We start from the raw sequence: 21,312 nt of genomic DNA on the forward strand, positions 1-21,312 counted from the left end.
CATTTAGCTTTATTTTACTATGGTTCGTTTTATTCAAAAGTTTTTTGGGTGTCTTAAGTTTGAATTATTTGTTTTATAAATGTTTCGAAAAAATGAAAATAAATTTTAATCTGTATTTAAAAAAAAAACAACAACAAAAATTTATCTTTAGTAAGAATATGTAAATATCTAAATTTAGTAGTAAAACTGTTTATTTTACTGGAATTTCAATTTTAGAATGCCATTTAGGCCCTTGTTGTTGGGAGGGGGGGGGGTGCATGGCCGAATGGTTGGCACATATCATAAGGCCTGTCATTGAGTCAACTGCCGTGGTTTCGATTCCCCGGTTGTTCGTGGCAAGGAGTAAGGTCGCCTGTCCAGCCTCGTTGGTCTTCTCCGGGTCCTCCGGTTTCCTTCCACTGCGAACATCGCCTTAACACTTGTATTAAGCGAGCATCACCGTAAAACTTGTATTAAGCGAACATCACCGTAACACTTGTATTAATTAAGCGAACACCACCGTAACACTTGTATTAAGTGAACATCCCGAAACACTTGTATTAAGCGAACTATTGAATTAAAATTGTATCATGTCTTTAGACTAAGTAAAGTAATATTGGTTTCACGGTTCGACTCAGTCCCTGTTTTGGTTCGGTAAATTATATACGCCGAGTTACAAATTAAAGGAGCTAAATCGCTAACATTTGAGACCTAGAAATTCACAAAAGTGGGTCGCAACGCATATAATACTGTAATATGAATGTATATAAACTGATTTATATTTAATGGTTTCCGTTTTTACTCCAATTTCAAATCAGTTATGTTCGGGGAAATAAGTCAGCAATCTCAATCGAGTGCAAATTTCTAGCGTCTAGTTATTCTAGTCTACATAACTCCATTTGATTTGGTGCAAGTGTCTAGCCTCGTCCCCCGAGTCTCTCAATACAACTGGGGCTGAAGCGCATTATGGTACACGATTCGTGTACCAATGTTAAAAAAATTATTTTATCTTAAATCTCGGATATCAGAAGCTCATCTTTTCCCGGAAAGTTTACATCATCAATGTTGATTTAAATTGACCAATAATTCGTGTTTTTGATGTCGAAGATTTTGGAGGATTTTGAGTTACGGACTTAGGTCCTTTAAAGGACCTTCAAAAAACATACACCACTGACAAATGAAATTTCTGACAGAAAACCATGCGGAATATTCTCGGCCAAGACCGGGATCGAACCTGTCGACCTCTAATTGTCAAGCCAGCGTCTTACTCTGACGATAACGGCGGATTCGTATCAAAACAAAGTCATAAAAATAAAGCCCAGAACGTTTTTATTTAATTTAAGTTTTTTTGCCTTAGGAACCAGGTCAAACCGGTTACTAATGTACCAAAATACCACTAATTCACAAGGGGTGTGGACTGGCTGAATGGTTAGCGCGTGCACGTTGTATCAAGGTCTGTCATTGAGTCAACTGGCTTTGTTTTGATTCTTCGGTTGTACGTGACATGGAGTAGGCTCGCCTGTCCAACCTCGTGGATTTTCTCCGGGTCCTCCGGTTTCCCCCCACTGCTAAAGACCTCTACGCGCAAGCGATGTGCTGAAATAAAATTGAACCATATGTTAGTCCCGAAATAACCTGGTTTGTGTCGAGTGGACACAAGGAAATACGTCGTATATTTATATCTACCTGTCGTCCCAGGTCGGTTTGTAACATGTCATGGTGTCTTTACATTAAGTACAGTAATGTCGTTGTCACGGTTCGACTTGGTCCCCACTTTGGTTCGGAACAATACTTCCTTTGTAACATGTCATGATGTCTTTACATTAAGTACAATAATATCGTTGTCACGGTTCGACTCGGTCTCCGCTTTGGTTCGGAACAATACTGTCTTTGAGATACAAAATAAGGGACCTTTACGTTGACATTAATACAAGCGAGTCTTAATAAAATACACCACATAAAAAATGGAAATCATGCCAGAAAATCCCTAAGAACACACGTATTCATTTAAGTTTTATGCGCAGAGGAATTGAAATGAAATGGGGTTTAATGTCCCACTGTTCTGCGCAAGGAGTCCCTCCAAACCGGTTACAACTGTTTTCAAATAACGCTATTTTATAAAAGTCCTAGAGGCTTGTCTGTCAGTTTGCCTTTAGGCACACCTATAAATCACAAGATTAGACATAAAACATAGGTAAAATACAGCCTAATTACTCTTTTATTACAACAACATCATTTATTTATTTTGTATTAAGAACAAAACGAAGAGCAAAAATGAAATGAGGTCGTGTTCTAGGCTATACTTATCTGCTGTATTTTTTTTACATTGATTTGAGATCGATGGGTTTCATATGAAATTAAATGGGGTTTAATGTCCACTGTTCTGCATCAGCCGGCTTCATGAAAACGGTCACACGCCAAACAATGTTCTTTGAGGCGGAATTGACAGTAATAGATTATTAGGGAATAACATTATTTGCCAAAATCACGTATGATAATTTATTCAAATATCTGAACATTAATGACATGACCTATAACTATATCATCATGAAATAAAATGGGGTTCAAGAACTACTTTTCTATACCAACTAGGTCAATGGAAGACGGTCATCCACCTTGCAGTGTGCTTGCTATAAGGGGAATTTTGCCCAGGCAGCGACTGCTAAGGCCTACTCATGTGTACAAGGGACCCGTTGTTCATGCCATCCGTGTATTTACATGTAATTTAAACATAAGATCCTAATTACATCTAAATTGAATGCAAGGTTCTATTTACATGTAATTCAAAAATAAGTTTCTAATTATATGTAATTTAAACATAAGTTTCTATTTACATGTAAAATTAGTATATAGTTCTATATAAAATGACCTATTCCAAACACGAATTGAATGGTTAGTTATAAGCTATCAGTTGAAATTATTTCTTAAAACTGGATTGTTGAAAGGGGTTACTTCTGCTAAAACTAGACAGCAGCACGTCAATAAATCCAATTATTACTGCGAGGTTATTCTTCATAGAATGTATCAACCAATTTATCACTGCCTGGCCAAGGATCTATCTTAATAAATTTACCTGTATGTTTCTTAACATGTAATGTTACGTAAATAATGACAATATGACGTAAATGATGACAATGTGAAGAAAATGGTGACGTGTAAAAGTAATGTGCTAATAATACATTTATATGTGAGTTTTATTAAATGGCCTATGCTGTTTATATATTAATCTGGGTATGATATGTGAAGTAAATAACGACAATATGACGTAAATGATGACATTTTGACGAAAATGATGACGTATAAAATTAATAATACATTTATGTGTTTTATCAAATGGCCTGTGGTGTTTATATATTTATCTTTTGTTTTCCAGGAAAGAAATGGGTATGATATGGAGAAAGGGGTAAGTTCAGTAATTACCTATGGGGTTGTCAATATACTGCCCTTTTTCTATTATATGTTACCAATAAATATTCTTCTTATTTTTCAAAAGCGACAAACGAAATAACAGTTTCCTTTTCGTGGAAACCCCACGAAAGTTGGTCTTTCCACCATATACATAGTCTTGATTATCCAACCTATCCACGTTAGTGTAATTATCATTCGAAACTTACGCTGGTTGTCCGCGACTATCTTCGCATGAGAACAGACATGAAGTTAATGGACCGCCATTTTAATTCCTAAATCGACTAGTTCAGTCGAAAACACTAGGTAAACTTCGAGAATTGAAAATGTGTATTTAATATTTCAATGTCTGTGTGTATGAAAGGTGTAAACTGCTTGACTGCCATTAGCTCCGTAAGAGAACAGACACGAAGTTAGCGGACCGCCATTTTAATTCTAAAATCGACTAGTTCAGTCGAAAACACTATGTAAACTTCGAGAATTGAACATGTGTATTTAGTGTTTATGTGTATGAAAGGTGTAAACTGTATTTGAACCTCACTACAAAATAGTAGACTAATTTTTCATTTTCAATATGGACGCCATTTTAATTCCTAAATCGACTAGTTCAGTCGAAAACACTAGGTAAACTTCGAGAATTGAAAATGTGTATTTAGTGTTTGCGTATATGAAAGATATAAACTGCATTTAAACCGCATTACACAATAGTATACTAATTTTTCATATTCAATATGGAGGCCATTCAGGACAGAGATCGATTCTCAGAGTAGACAGTTCTCTGTGTGCAGAATGTGTAATTATGTATGGTTTTTTTTCACAATTAGAAATTTCACAATTTCTGTGATGGCAATGAGGTAGTAATAGAAGAAGAACAAGATCCATGGAAGGTTTCCGCCGTCGTTGTTTCCCAAACACCCTTTGCAGGTACGTACGGTTATTACAACAAAATTATTAAAGTAGCAATATTCAATCTGATTTAAAACACAGTTCCTATTTCGTTTCGTTTTTTATAGTTCAAAATTTGGTTTGACTTATCTTTGCTGTTGAAATCCCCATACGGCATTTAGTAATTGAACATATACTATAAAAACAAATTTATATGGAAAACAATCACTGAGTTTATTTCACACTACGTTTTAACTATATTGTCTTTACAATAGGCCATCAAAAGTATAAAAAAAACCCGAAACGAAATATAGATCTGTATTGTAATCAGATTGTAGCAATATATGTATTTATTGAAAAAAAAACCCACCCAACAAAATAAGCACACCCAGTCCTTGAACGGCGCTAAAACATAATATATTGCGGCCATCTACAAACTGGTTTTATCTTAGAAACTTTTGAAAAATCGTGGTGTCAATAGACACCAATAAAACATCCAATTTTATTAGATATGTCACCTCAACAACAAAACAGCTGAAATCCATAAGTATGGTTTAATGGTCGAGAGCGAGACATTAATATACTCATACTGCACCCGCACGTGCTTTTCAATGAAATACGTCACGCGAGTCCAATATTTCATTTAGTATAGATACTGTACGATTGGAAAGTTGCCCGTACATTATAGGAAATAAAGATACGCCAACATCAAAGGGTGACGTCACATCTGTATTTTAAAACAGAATATTAAATGAATATTTCAAATTGTTGCGGGGGGGGGGGGGCTGATTAAATTATACACATGTAATACTTTACAGTTGTTCTTGTCAACTTTATACCCGAAACTTTAAAATAATCAACGCTTAGTTTCACTTTTTTGCATAGTTTTGGTTGTTCGCTAAATGAATTGCACTTCTATTTTTATTTAAAAAAACCCCAAAACAACAAAAATGAAATAACGCTAAATTTTCACCATTTGTTAGTTATATTTTTATCACAGTGTCTAACATTTGAATGAAGGAAAGGTCGTGCAGATTCATTACGTGTATCTGAATGGTGAATAAAAACTTGTATTATACCATTTCAATATAATTTAAGAAAAAAAATATCGAAGAAACTATAGTGAAGAATAAATTGCAGTTCCCGGTAGGCGATGCGTACAAATCTTGTTTAAATCTACACAATTTATAATCGATGTACGCACGATGGATTTTTTATTTATGTTAACTAGGTTGTCATTGTGCACTCAACTGAAATGAAATAACATGAATTGAAATGGGATATAACGTTCTACTGTTCTGCTCCGACTCTAGTCGTTTTGCATACAAATTATTTAAATAATAGAAACCTTTCGCATCGGCACGAAAACGAACACCAAAACGAAGATATGTTCGTTTACGTTTTCGTTTTCGTATCCTCTAACACGCGGTACGATAATAGCTAAATGTCGTTAATTTCCACCCTCTAAACTTGTCGGTCAAGGCAAAGTTTTCAGTCGACTTTTTGGCGGATGTACAACAAATCAAGTAGAATATTACATCTGAGCACATTCTACAAACTCTACACAATCAACAATATACACAAGGTCTCGAAAATTGTGGAAAATTCAATATATGAGACAAGAAACATTTTTTATTTACATACCTACGTAAATCGAGCTACACACCCGTGACGTTTTTCACTAGTTGAACACTCATTAAGGATTGACGTCATAAATACACACGAATCGATGACGTTTTCGTGCCGATGCGAAAGGTCCCTAATACTGGATGCTAATACGAACAGGTAAGATTTAGATAAAGAGCTGACTGTTCTTGCTATAATAGCTCAAAAATAATACACAAAAAAAACCCACATACTTATAGAAAAACAGCTACTTATTTATTTGGGCGATGTTTCGAAGAGTATTCTCTCAACAGTAATACAAGAATTATGAGATCAATATATACAGAAAACTATTACAACAATTCATGAAACCATACAGGACAACAACACGATCAAAGGGGGTTATTCTACAAAAACAAATTAACACTAAGTTCAAAAATAGATAATGAAAAATGGATATTTGAGAATTTCCGTCAAATTACTTAATTCTGAACAAAGTTATGTGTGTTTGAAGTTTTGACAAAAATAACAGTGATTGGTAGATGGAAACCCCGTCACTTAGCCCCTGAATCAATAGGATCCCCTTCATCAGGTTCTCCAGCATCTAACTCAGTACCCCCCCCCCCTTCTGTTGACGAGACGTTAAACTCCATTCCACAAGAATGGTATACCTACTCCAACCATACAAATAAACCGAGGTATACTCGTGTTCATACTAACGTGCACGTAAAAGAACCAATGGTTTCTGGAATTCAGGGACGAATAGGCGATACGCCGCTGTCCGTACAAAATCCGCTCATCTCGTTGCTCTTAAGTAACCACTGAGATAAAAAAGAAAAATGAAATGAAACGAAATGGGGTTTAACGTCTGAACGGACCAGGATAATGAATAATGAAGACGGATGTGCTTTGGGGCATTCTGCCCAGACAGTGGCAACTGTCAAGGGTTGTTGTACGTCCAAACTAACCACGAGACATTGTTTCTTGCCAGAGTCTTCTTCATAATCAAGAGGATATACAGGGTTGAACAATGCCGAGTAACTGTCCGGGATCGGACCTCGCCCCCCTCTGCGTTGCGGAGACATCTAGCCCCATTCCATTCAAAATATTCGATCTTTTTTAATGTATATACATGCAGTTTGTCTTTGTATTTTCAGAGCTGGATTCAGTTGGCAAAGTACAGCGAGTTGTTGGAATGACTGTTCGTGTTATTCTGGTCATAGCCTGTTTATATTTCTTTATCTGTTCTCTGGATTTCCTGAGTTCAGCTTTCAAACTACTTGGTGGTAAGTTCGCCGTTCTAGTTTCTTGCACCACCAATAACAAACCCGTGACGTATCATCCAGCTGGTTTGATTAAAAATACATTATGCAAGAGCTATATCTGTCTATTGCAGGTCTTTCTTTAGGCCTGGAATGTTATCTTAATTATTAATTAGACATTAATTAACCTATCCAGACCATAATCAACTATCGATGGCATCGCTAGCCTGCGATCTTTAGTGGTTTGTGAGCCGATTTACTGCATAACTTTCCTTCATAGTCTCGATTATCCATTTGTCTAGTTGTTTGGATGGGACGAAAAACCGAGTTCCCGTGTACATATTGGCGTGCACGTAAAAGATCCCTTGACAGTTGAAATTCGATATAAGAGTAGGCCGTAGTGCCGTTTTCCGGGCAAAATTTCCCTCATAGTACACTGTATGGCGTATGCCCGTCTTCATTAGCCCAGTTCGGAGCAGAACAGTAGGACGTTAAACCCCATTTCATTTCATTTCATTTCTTCCCGGGTTTATCAACGTTGAGTGTTCAGAGAGAGAGAGAGCGAAACGGGGTTTAACGTCCACTCGACACAAACTAGGTCATTTCGGGACTAACATATGGTTTTTAATTTTATTTCCATAAATCGCTTGCGCGTAGGGGTCTTTAGCAGTGGGAGGAAACCGGAGTTGAGTGTTCAAGTAGTACATTTATATATTGTATAAATCCAAAGAAATGTCGGATATTGTCGGGTTATTATTGCATGTGTGATCGACAAAAAAGATTATTAATTTGCTTTTATTTTAGGTAAGAAAGCTGGCGAAGTTTTCCGGAACAATGATATCTTAAAGAATCCTGTGGCTGGTTTAATGATGGGTGTGCTGGTCACTGTTTTAGTACAGAGTTCCTCCACATCAACATCTATTATCATCAGTATGGTCGGTGCTCAGAGTAAGTCCCAAATATGAAATCAATCTTTAGACAAGTCTTTTGAAGCTGTGGATTAGATGCTGACACGAAGAAGGTCAGGCCTTGAGTTCACAAAACATTCTCAGACATAAGTTAAGAATTTACTCAACTTTTATTCACTGTTTATGAGAAATATCTTAGACGAAGTAATTTGATTGGTCGAGACTTTGGAACATAACTTGGGTTCTAATTTGCTGAGAGTGATGAAATTCTTTAAATTCGACGCTGAGAATTTTCCGTGTAGGCTATGTAGCGATAAGCAATTTAATTGCTCAAGACTTTGGAACATAAGAACTCTGCTTTTAATTAAGCTAGAATGGTTAAACTTGGTATAGATGTTCATTAGGTCCATATCAGTGATGAACAATTCCCTGTAAAGCTAAGCAAATTCATTTATCGATGCTTTGGGACAAGATAACTTTGATTGTAACTGATGGAGAGTGAGGAAAAAGATAAATGTGCAATTAATTAAAGTAGCTAAGTCTCTAACTCAATATCATCCAAAATCTTCAACATTGAAAACACGATTTATTTGTCAAATTAAATCAACATTCATGTTGTGATCTTACCGGAAAAAGATGGGCATTTGATATCCAATATTTAAGACAAAATCAACATTTTACCATTGGTACACGAATCGTGTACCCTAATTATGCGCTTCAGCCTCAGTTGTATCAAGAGACTCGAAGGACGAGGCTAGACACATTGCACCAAATCAAACGGCGTATGTAGACAGGAATAACCAGACGCTAGAAATTTGCACTCGCTTGAGACTGCTGGCTTATTTCGCCGAACATAACTGATTTGAAATTGGAGTAAAAACGGAAACCATTGAATTTACATCAGTTTATATACATTCATACTACAGTATTATATGCGTTTTGTCAATTTCTAGGTCCCAAATGTTAGCGATTTAGCTCCTTTAAAGTGTCATCTATTTATTTTGGGATTGTAGCGGGAGACATCAGCTCCACTGCTCCCTTGTTCAAGTTGTCAAAGCTTCTTTTACGATTACACTCACTGACCTCCATGTTTCGTTCCTCTAGCCATTGGATTTATACCTGGATCGAACCACAGAGCCACCAGTGCTGACGCATCAGTATATTTGACATCATTTCGAACGAAGGGGTGATTAAATTCTGGATTAATCGATACTAATATTTGTGACTGTCGTCTGTCTGTTTGTCTGTCTGTTCAGGATTGGCGGCATTTTATATAAAGGGGTAGCTTGTAACGGGAAGTAACATAGGCTAGGTGACGTTGGTCTACCGCTTCCGGTTTTGTAGTTATACTTTCAACCCGTGCAGCACCGGGTCATCCGCTAGTGTTATTATATTTTAATTATATTATATTTTAATTATATTTATCATGTTACAGTTTTACCAATTAGATCGTCTATACCAATTATCATGGGAGCCAATATCGGTACATCAGTAACCAATACTATAGTAGCACTTGGTCAAATCACCAACAAGAATGATTTCAGACGAGCTTTTGCCGGGGCCACCGTACATGATATGTTTAATTGGCTAGCTGTTATTGTCTTATTACCTCTAGAAATAATAACTGGTAAGTACAGTTGTAGCATAGTCTCAATCTAATTAAAATACAGATCTTTGTTTCGTTTCGTTTTTTTTTATACTTTCGATGTCCTACACTGAATGAAGATCTGACCGGTTGTAGTGGCAGGTCGCATCATGGTTCATTTCATACGAGCGGCGTTTGACTCTATGACGTCAGATATTGGTTAATTAATCAGCGGTAACGTTTCCAGTGGTTTGAGCAAGCAGCACGCCAAGAAGTCAACTTAACAGACCGTTTCATTGACTAATCCCTTACATCAATCAGAACACGTCAATAATAACAACTCTTCCAGATCCTAGTGTAATAAAAACAAATAAAACGAAATATTGAACTATAAAAAACGAAACGAAATAGGATCTGAGTTTTAATCAGATTGTTAAAGTCTCTATGCATCATTTTTGCACTATCGAATCTCCTGCAGAGTACAATATTGTGAACAATGACTGTCTAATAGGCATTTTGGTCCAGAAATGGTTCCGTATTTTCTACAAAAATTGACTTGTCAAACGAATCAATACTTGTCGATTAACGTTAATCAAAAAATATTTTCAAAGCACGGCGATTAACCGATCATCTGTCATGGTTAATGAAGACGGGCTTACGCCGTAAGGTTTGCTATGAGGGGAAATTTTGCTACAGCCTTCTTATTCCAACTATCAACGATTCTTTTACATTCATGGCAAAGGTGTACATGGGGCCTTAGTTTGCGCCCCCTCCCCACCCCGAACAACTAGACAGTCCCTCGCCTGGTCCGCCATCAGGCACTACTGACAATGCCAAACGACGTCGGAAAATCCTAAAGAACTTTCTCGGCCAACACCAACAGCTAACCCGAGACCTACTGGTTAGCGACCCAGCGTGACACACACTGCCCCAACGGCGACCGCGGGGACTTAAATAAGAGTAAACGAAAATAAATAGAAACGAAATGAAATGAAATGAAATGAAATGAAATGGGGTTTAACGTTCTACTGATCTGCTCCTATACTGGGTAATGAAGATGGGCATACGCCATACAGTGTGCTATGTGGGAAATTTTGCCCGGGCAGCGGCACTATCGCCTACTCTTATATCGAATTCCAACTGCAAAGAGATCTTTTACGTGCATGCCAATGTATACATGGGACCTCGGTTTTTCGTTTCATCCGAAGGACTAGACAGCTGTCCTTGTCAGGCCCTCCGTCCTGCATCACTGACAAGGGGGAACCACGCCGGAAAATCAGGATGAACTTTCTCGGCTAATGCAGGGATCGAAAAATAGAAACGAAGTACTAATAATGTAAGTAATGACGATACACAGTCTGGATCAGTGATAGGCTATGTTGTATGATAATATGTGTAATTCTTTTGTAGGCTACTTATTCCATTTAAGTGAAGTAATAATAAAGAGCTTGCCCTTGGAGACAAATAAAGCTGCGAAAAAAGATTTATTGAAAGTTATAACCAAACCCTTTACTGAGTTGATCATACAGGTAGATTCAATACTCTCTCTCTCTCTCTCTCTCTCTCTCTCAAATGAACTGGCGTTTAACGTCCTACATGTCTGCATCGACACTCGGCTAATGAAACTGGACAAACGCCATACAGTATGTTATGGGGTAAATTTTGCCCGGATAGCGGCGCTGTCGCCTGCTACGCATTCCAATACGTGCACGGGACCAAGGATTTCCGTACCACCCGAACACTGTTCTGTTGTCATGCCCGCTGTCTGGCCCCACTGACAAAGGAAAAATCCCACCTGAAGATCCCGATCAGTTTTCTCGGCTAAAACCGGAAGCTTACCCAAGACCGCTAGGTCAGCCAGCCATTGCCTTACCCACCGAGTCACCGCGACTCCTTGACACAATTAATTGAAATTTCTGTTCTATTCTGTTTTAAAGGTGGATAGTAAAGGTATTACTAAAATCGCTACGAACACACACGACGTCGGTGCAGTCAAGTTGATGAAATCGTGTTGTGATAAGACAAAGCCGGAAGCCTGTTGTTTGGACGATTTTAACTCCACTATTTCTCAATATACGACATCAATGAGGACGCAGTTCTGTGATACGATGCAAGCGAACTGTTTCAAACCACCGATGAACACTTCTACTGACAACTGCCTTAAATCCTGGGTTGACTCATCTAACGCCAATGACACATTTAATTGTAAGGCGTTTACAACAAACTACACAACCACCTGTTACAAGCCATGTAAGTACCAATCGCATTAAAATACAGATCTATATTTCGTTTCGTTTTTTTATACTTTCGATGGCCTACACTATATGAAGATCTGACAAGTTGTACTGGAAGGTCGCGTCATGGGTCGTACGAGCGGCTTTTGACCCTATGACGCCAGACATTGATTAATTAATCAGCGTTGGTGTTTCTAGTTGGTTACCTCACGCAAATAAACTCTCCGTTTTATTGTCTAACCCCTCACATCATCCAGAACGTGGGTTATATAACAATGCTTCCAGATCCTATTGTAGTATAAACAAGTAAAGAGAAATTTTGAACTATAAAAAACGAAACGAAATAGGATCTGTGTTTTAATCTGATTGCATCACACCCCTAACAGCGTTTGACGAACCTATACTGCTGGAGTAAACCATCGTTTGTGGCTTAACTAGAGTTACATACCTTTAGTAAAGTTAACCTTCACCTCATTCACGTAGGGATTTCGTTTCTCGAAGATATTGTCTTTGTTTTTGCTCCATCGTACACTGAGCGGAGTATTTTAGCCTCGATTATCATGCAATTTAGGTGAAATCTAATCTGATTTGTTGGTCGTTTTTGTAGGGGTTTCATCGTTAGTCTCAGTGGTTTTATGCGCATGTGTGAGTTGATCATTGGTTCATTCTTGACTTGAATGGGTAGGTCGTGGAGGCAATTATTCTTGCCCTAGCACTGGGGTAAGTGGATACCGCGAATAACGAAATCCATGAAAATGTAGCTTCGCCGTGTCCATTATTTTGCCCCGAAAATTGTTTGAGAATAAATCACTGAGGATGGTGTAAGGGCATGTTTAATTGTTCTTTTTTATAATTAATTATAATTATTTTTCAGGTGAATACGCCTTTAAAGGGTTAGACGAACATATTGGCGAAGAGGGAGTGGGCGCCATCTTGTTAGTGGTAGCCCTGGCCATCCTTTGTATTTGCCTGGTAGTTATCGTAAAAATGCTTCATCAGTTACTGCGAGGACAACTAGCTGTGCTAATTAAAAAGTTCATCAACGCCGAGTTCCCGGGTAAAATGGCCTATTTTACGGGTTACATCGCCATTTTGTTGGGAGCTGGTTTAACCATCCTGGTGCAGAGCAGCTCTATCTTCACCTCCACGCTTACACCCTTGGTCGGCATGGGAGTCATCGAAATTGATCGAATGTATCCATTGACGCTTGGTGCTAACATTGGAACCACTACTACTGGTCTTTTATCGGCTCTGGCCCAGGATGCGGACACCATCGCCGATTCCTTGCAAGTGGCTTTCTGTCATTTGTTCTTCAACATCAGTGGAATCCTGATATTCTACCCCTTTCCATTCTTCAGACCACCGATTCCTTTAGCTAAATTCCTTGGAAACCAAACGGCTAAATATCGATGGTTCGCTATCGTCTATATTTTCTGCATGTTTTTCATCTTCCCAGCTCTGATTTTTGCGCTCTCTGTCCCTGGGTGGTACGTCCTGGCCGGTGTCATGATTCCAATCGTTGTATTTTGCATCATTGTCGCTTTTATAAATTGTTTACAACGAAAGAGACCAGGGTGCTTACCACCTGTTCTCAGAAACTGGCATTTCTTACCAGAACCTTTGAGATCTTTAAGACCAATAGATAGATGTTTCACCAAATGTAAATGTTGTCGTCAAAAAGATGATGATTATGTTGATGGCGACAAACCCGCTATTCAAATGGACCACAATGGTCACAGTAATGGGAAAGTGGGTGAAGATAACCAAGGCTATGTAATAAATACCCATCTGTAAGGGGAATACTATGGGCTTGGTGTCTTCCATAAAATTCGTCTCCCATGACAAAACAAGATGGTGCGCATAACCGAAATACATTTGAGAGAAACGTAAATTCATTGGTCTTATAAGTTATTGGTTTAACAATGTTATTTAAACGTAGGTTTGGCGGGTACCAAATCATGACGTCAATCAAGGGTATCATTTGAAGATGCATTATCTTAGATTTTGATTAAAGAAAAAGGCTGGTCGTTCGAGCTACAATAGTTAAAAAAATAGATAATAGAAATAAATTTATTGACAATTTCAGTCAAATTACTTTATTCTTAGCAAAATTATAAGACGATTGTCCAGTACTAGTGCTGCGATAATAAACAAAGTCCCGATTATCTATTTTAAGACCTTACATAACGCATCTTTAAGTGATTTACAATATAAATAGATGTAATATAATTATATTTTTCTTGTGAATTTAATATATTGTAATATATACCCATTTTATACATGGTTCAAAATATAAACTTACATTGTACCCATTACAAGTCCGCCGAAATTTGATATAAACATATTACCCTTTAAACTGCCAGTTTCTACCGTCCATTATCCAAACTGTATGCTTTGAGAAACTGTCTTAAATATGAAAAAACCGCCGCCCCCTGACTGCTTTTTATCCCGCACCGAAAGAAGGTAGGAAGGGATATTGAAATGGGCCCCGCCCGTCCCGATTTCGTATCCAGAGCATATCTCATACACCGTTGAAGATATATTTTTGAAACTTTGTACACACATCAACCTATTACAACAGTTGTGACTTTTGCTATTTAGGAATTTCTTGGATTTATATTCTCTGTGATTCAATGGAACCAAATTTGACTTAGTGTTTGGTGTACAATTGTGGGCATATCTCATAAACCATTCAAGATATCGTCATGAAACTTTGCACAAACAAAATAGTTGTGCCATTTGCTAATTAGAAATTTCTCGGATTTCTCGGATTTTTGTGTTTTCATGGAAACAAATTTTGCCGTTGAATGATTTCTGAATTTTTACTACACATTTGACGTAGTTTTTGGTATATGATTATTATTCTAGAGCACATCCCTGAACTGTTCCAAGATAACTTTATAACACTTTTACATTCATCAACCTATTATTTTATTTTCTGATGACCGTCCTTCCGACCCGATTTCGTTTCCGGAGCATATTTCATTATCCGTTCAAGAAATCTTTTTGAAACTTTATACAAACATCAACCTATTATAGCATTTTATGTTCTGGTATGTAAGCTTAATGTTTAACATACAGCGGCTGATTGAGGTAGGCAAAGGTTGTTGTGCAAACATTACAGTGAGTAGCGACTGTGCCTTGCCGAGCTACTATGATCAGAGTATGAATCTGACTAGTTCCATTGATATTCCAAGATGTTGTTTTTCCTTATGCCTTCCAAACACGTGCAAGGGCGCGGATTGATGATAATATTCCAAGATGTTGTTTGTCCTTATTCCTTCCAAACAAATGCAAGGGCGCGGATTGATGATGACTAGTCAACTTGTTTTCTTCAATTTTGTGATTTTCAAAATAAGGCCGATATGGCAATGGAAAATAAATTCCCTCATGTTATAAGATCTGTTTTAATGAACTTTGCTCACAATTCGCTCAGACAAAAGCTACTGATTTATTTACCATTTGTAAATATGTAATATATGTGATTTTAATATTATATATTTTAATATATCATTTTTCTTTTATACTGTTATAAAGCCGTTGGTCATCATGTGCTTTTTCACATACCTCTTTTGTCTCCAGCTTAATCGACGCTAAATATGCACGCGTATTAATTATTTGTCATTTAATTCAGAAAAGAAATCTAACATATGAACGTTATATTGTCTGTAGGGAATTCCGAGTGTTGTGGAAGTTTCTGTCCCCCATATGTTTGTGAACGGAATTGAACCATCGTTGTTTATAAGGGATGAAACATCCCCGACTTGACGACCAACGGCTATAAGGTATTTGAACTCTGCATTTTCGCTCATCTTATCTCTATCGCCTTCTCATATGCACTTTCGATGTTGATAATCGATACAATATAATTGAAATTAGATCACAGTATTTTCTTGCGTTTATCTTAGGGATTTTTTTACACTATTGCGCCCAATATTAGAAATAATTTGACAACTTCGTTTCCTTTTGGGGTACAATTTTTAAAATTAAACGAAATGAGATTGCCAGCTGATTTGGTTATATGGCAATTGAACACTAATTTCGTTTCGTTTTTGGGTAATTGTAAAATAACAGGGAACAAAATTTCGTTTCGTTTTCGGGTAATTGTAAAATAAAGGGAACAAAATCAAAATGGACATCTGATTTGAATAATATGGTAATTGTGTAATTATATGGTAATTATATGGTAATTTATGCACACGGTGATCTTTATCACAATATCCCTAATATTCTTAACCAAACAAGCATCTGTATCGATTGATATTCAGAACCACAAGAAATTCATATCACTTTTTATTTTTTTGTATGTACAAATTCAAACATTTTTTATTTATACACAAGTTTGTTTTTTTTAAATAAAATAATTTTATATTTTATAAGTTAATCGTTAACGGTGGTAATACAGCATCTTATTGGTTATATTCGTTTATATTTATGATAAAAAAAAATAATAAAAATTTGAAATAAAAACAGTAACAATAAATCGTTGTTTAACTCTATCCAGGGGTGGACTAAGTAGCTCTGGGCCCTCGGGTGAATTTGTTTCTTTGGGCCTCCTATTTGTTGAACTCTATCTAGGGGTGGAATGGCTAGCTCTGGGCCCTCGCATCAATTTGTTTCTTTGGGCCCCCTATTTGTTGAACTCTATCCAGGGATGGACTGGGTAGCTCTGGGCCCTCGGAACAATTTGTTTCTTTGGGCCTCCATCTCGGTGACGAGAAAACGAAACTAGCTTGATTCAACTCTCCAAAACCCAATCTGATTAAAACACAGATCCTATTTCGTTTCGTTTTTATAGTTCAAAATTTCGTTTTCCTTGTCTTTACTACATTAGGACCTGGAAGAGTTGTTATCATTGACGTGTTCTGAATGGTGTGAGGGCTTTGTCAATGAAACGATCTGTTACGGCGAGCTTTAAGCGTGTTTTGCACGGAACTGTGGGTAATCCACTAGTAACATCAATGCTGATTGATTAGTTAATAATCAAATGTCTGACGTCATAGGGTCAAAAGCCGCTCGTATGACCTCTGACGCGACCTATCAGATCTTCATGTAGTGTAGCTGGCCATCGAAAATATAAAAAAAAAAAAAAAAACGAAACGAAATATAGATCTGTATTTTCATCAGATTGTCTAAAACCCCGTGCATAGATCATTTGTCTCTTTGGCTTGTTGGGGATCACGTGGCTAAGTGGGTAAGGCACTGGCTCGCTAGCCTGGAGGTCGGGTGTTCGATCCCTGCATTGGCCAAGAAAGTTCATCCAGATTTTCCGACGTGGTTCCCCATTGTCAGGGATGCAGGACGGAGGGCCTGACAAGGACAGCTGTCTAGTCATTCGGATGAGACGAAAAACCGAGGTCCCGTGTACACATTGGCGTGCACGTAAAAGATCCCTTGACAGTTGGAATTCGATATAAGAGTAGGCCGTAGTGCCGCTGTCCGGGCAAAATTTCCCTCATAGCACACTGTATGGCGTATGCCCATCTTCATTAGCCCCGTTCGGAGCAAAACAGTAGGACGTTAAACCCCATATCATTTCATTTCATTTCATTTGTCTCTTTGGATTTAGGTCATTATATTAGCCGGTTGATGCGATGATGGATTTTATTTCATTTGGACCACATCCGACGGCCCGAGCCCAGTACGCCCCTTGACTGTACCTGTCCCCAAACTGTATTGATCTGCAATTACCCACGACCCCAGTTTCCAGTAAGTTTACATACACATGTGATCCTTCTGCCACCTACTTCCTTTAGGAACTGTCTCTGATCGGACTATGTTCGCTTGCAGTTCCTACCGCTTGCTATACATCTGCAATATGAAAATACGGTAAAATACCGCTCTTCCCCACCTCTGTTCTCAGGCTATTTTGGAACTCTTACCATCTATTTTTTTCTCCGTGAATGTTTATTCTTCGCAAAATGAATCATTTCTCGTCATATCTGACACAAAGTTATAATAATTCAACACTATTTTCAAGTAGAATTTAGCGATTAAATAAACATACGGTCCGCGCATGTTCGACTCTTGTAATGTTCGATCAGTTCAAACGTATTTTGTGTATGTTGTATATCGCAAAATTCTGCTTGAAAATAGTGTTGAATTATTATAAATGCGTGTCACATGTGGCAAGAAACGATTCCTCCTTTGGCAAGCAAAGAAGAATCAGGGTGATAAATAGTCGGTAAGGATTCAAAAATAGCTTTAGACCAGAGGTGGGGATGAGAGGTATTTTCATATTGCAGCTGTATAGCAAGCGGTAGGAACTGCCAGCGAACATAGGCCAATCAGAGACGGTTCCTATCGCTTTATATACAGCTGCAATATGACAATACAGCTCATCCCCATCTGAAGATCATTGTAGTCAATACACCCAATATATTCCATAATGCAAGTGAAATCCCTTGCCCGCTAGTGACACACATACTCCTTAAAACATAAACAGAAACCCCTACACAACCGTACGACTATCCAATACTACCAAATACCAGTTGTAGCCAATCGGTACATACCATTATGGAATAACCAAATTGGCTAAAGGGAGATAATATGCCAGCAAGTGACGTAATCCGTAGGCAGACCACCATTAATTTCCACACTGACTTCAATGTTAATTCTGGCCTCCTTGCTCACATCTAACATTTCCCTAAATTTTTGCTGGGCTGAATGCATTTCGCTACAGACAGAGGAACAAATCGTCATGTCTTTGCACTACAATTTGTATGAGGTTGACATCCCAAGTTTTGAGATACACAAACTTGAAGAACCATACTAAAAAACATGTAACTATTTGCCGTATCACCGTAACCAACCTGATAACTGTGTTATCCTTCCGCCCCAAAATCATGAATATTTATCAAAATAATTCAAACCCTCTTAGTCCATTCTAGACCAAAAAATCAACAAAAATGGGCATACAAAATGGTACGAAAAAAAGACAGAGAGAGAGAATTGCTATAAATAGACGAAGTACAATTTGTGAAATTTAATGGTGGTCTGCCGCCATACTACGTTGAACATGAACGAAAACCTCCCTACGGTCGTGGGACTGCCAAGGACAAGCCAACACGTTTCGTGCGGGTTCCAATCGTAGCAGATCGTTATCTGTCTAACGTTTTCTTATCTCCGAGTTGGACTTTGGGTTCTGGGATATTTTTGCGGGTCATTTTTATAGTTCATTTTGGCAATCACTTTCACATGAGTTAACTATTCTCTAGAATAGCGTACAATTTGGAGAGGTGGGGTTTAACGTCCACTCGACGACACAAACTAGGTCATTTCGGGACTAACGCATGGTTAAATTTTAGTTAATTATTAATTTGCTTGCGCGTAGGGGTCTTTAACAGTAGGAGGAAACCGGAGAACCCGGCGAACCCAGAGAAAACCCACCAGGTTATAAACAGTATATACTATGTGCAATCTGGACATTAATGAAACCACTTACTTAGGAGGACAGTGGCCCTTTGATTATAATAATGACTTACTTAGGAGGACAGTGGCCCTTTGATTATAATAATGAAACCATATGTAATAATATAAACGCCTAATCGTAATGTATACATTAATGAAAACCACTTAATTAGTAGGGAGCGTGTTAACCCTAGACAAATATGAAATTACCTTAATCAAAAAACATTAGCGAGGCCTCTTGACTGACTCTTGTATGAAAATAATACCTTAAAGATACCTTCCCGTTTATAAACTGGGTGATTTGATGATGTGTTTGGACTAAAAACATATTCAAACTGATTAATCTGTCAAAATTTTGCTTCAAATCCTTCTCAAAACACTGTTTAAGCGAGGGAATACCCCCGCTATAAAAATATCTATTAAAAGAGTCATGTTTGTGTCACATGACTTCGCTGACAAACTACCTAGCAACGGGTGCGAGGTCGGAGGAGAATTCATTGCATACACAAGACGATGTTGTCTTTAATTGCTATCCATTTATCATAAATATATCGAAGCCTAATTAAATTCTCGGATTTTCCGCTGTCCACGTCTTTTTCCGTGATTTTTATCTCAGAAAGTGTTGTACGTCTAACTCTTCATAAGGTTTATCAACTTGTACATCAAGCACTCAATCTCCGCGTGCAACCTTTGACGTCACGCGAGCAGACATTCCTAATCGTCGGGCTGCCGATTAGGGAAACCCTTACATTTTTGTCCTGTATCCGCTCCATGAGTGTTTTTCAGGGAATCCAGTATTTTTCTAGTAAGATTGGATATTTCTGTTTTCCATATATACAAAAATTGCCATACTTTTATTGGAAATAAACACCCGATAAATACTTTTCTGGGAACGTATCTTTTAGCGGCACAATAGTATAAAAATAACTCATACATTAGTGGGAAAAGTTATACTCAATTAATTACAATATTCAAGCCCAAAAAAGTACTATTATTAGTGAATCGCTTATCAACTAGTGATTAAAATTCAACGTGTAATGATGAGTGTATAAAATCGAAATGTTTTGATCTCTTGAATTGTATTATTAGGGACCTTTCGCATTGGTACCAAAACGAACACCAAAACGAACCTTTACGTTTACGTTTTCGTATCCTCTAACACGCGGTTTCGCAATCCGACGTACGATAATAACTAGATGGCGTTAATTTCCACTCCATGAACCTCTCGGTCAAGGCAAAGTTTTCAATCGATTTTTCGGCAGATGTACAACAAATCAAGCAGAATATTCCTTGTGAGCACATTCTACGAACGCTACACAATCAACAATATACACAAAGGCTCGAAAAATGGTGAAAAATTCAATATATGAGACAAGAAACATATTCGTTTGCATACCTACGTAAATCCAGCTCCATACGCGTAACGTTTTACACTGGCCGAACACTCATCACAGATTGACGTCACAAGTACACACGAATCGATGACGTTTTCGTTTTCGTACCGGTGCGAAAGGTCCCTATTTAAAAAATACGAATAACGTAATGCATTGTATATACTGAATGAAGTCAAAACATTAAATGTTTTATTGAATTTGAATAGAAACTGATAACAGATTAACACCCACGTGTGGGATATTTCATTCAAATATTGTGAAAGGTTTGGCAATAAAAAGAAATCGTCCTAATCTGTTATGTGTGGGGTTAGTGGCCGAATGGTTAGCGCGTGCACGTTGTATCATACAGTCTGTCATTGAGTCAGCTGGCGTGGTTTCGATTCCCCGGTTGTACGTGACAAGGAGGAGTAGGATCGATTGTCCAACCTCGTGGTTTTTCTCCGGGTCCTCCGGTTTCCTCCCACTGTCAAAGACCCCTACGCGCAAGCGAAGTATTGAAATAAAATTGAACCATATGTTAGTCCCGAAACGACTACCCCTCCCCTGATGACATATTTTCATTCAGTGTGTAACATGTTTAGTCATGGGGTGTAATTTAACTTAATAATACATGTATTTAGTTATTGTCCAATATGTTTCTTGTAA

General features: G+C 37.7%; 1 protein-coding gene across 2 annotated transcripts in view; it reads left to right on the plus strand.

Annotated features, from left to right (window-relative positions):
* Window positions 1–16,338, plus strand: part of LOC126821632 (sodium-dependent phosphate transport protein 2B) — a 41,717-nt gene extending 25,379 nt beyond the window's left edge. For both annotated transcript variants that reach the window (XM_056101190.1, XM_056101191.1), the window contains exons 2-9: window positions 3,353–3,382; window positions 4,209–4,308; window positions 7,032–7,160; window positions 7,941–8,084; window positions 9,480–9,671; window positions 11,040–11,158; window positions 11,567–11,879; window positions 12,738–16,338. In XM_056101190.1, coding sequence (XP_055957165.1) covers window positions 3,353–3,382; window positions 4,209–4,308; window positions 7,032–7,160; window positions 7,941–8,084; window positions 9,480–9,671; window positions 11,040–11,158; window positions 11,567–11,879; window positions 12,738–13,657 — 1,947 coding nt within the window. In that variant the 3' untranslated portion in view covers window positions 13,658–16,338. The remainder of the gene's footprint in view (window positions 1–3,352; window positions 3,383–4,208; window positions 4,309–7,031; window positions 7,161–7,940; window positions 8,085–9,479; window positions 9,672–11,039; window positions 11,159–11,566; window positions 11,880–12,737) is intronic.
* Window positions 16,339–21,312: the final 4,974 nt, after the last annotated feature.

Source organism: Patella vulgata, chromosome 5, assembly GCF_932274485.2.
Source record: "Patella vulgata chromosome 5, xgPatVulg1.2, whole genome shotgun sequence".
NCBI classification, from domain to species: Eukaryota; Metazoa; Mollusca; class Gastropoda; family Patellidae; genus Patella; species Patella vulgata.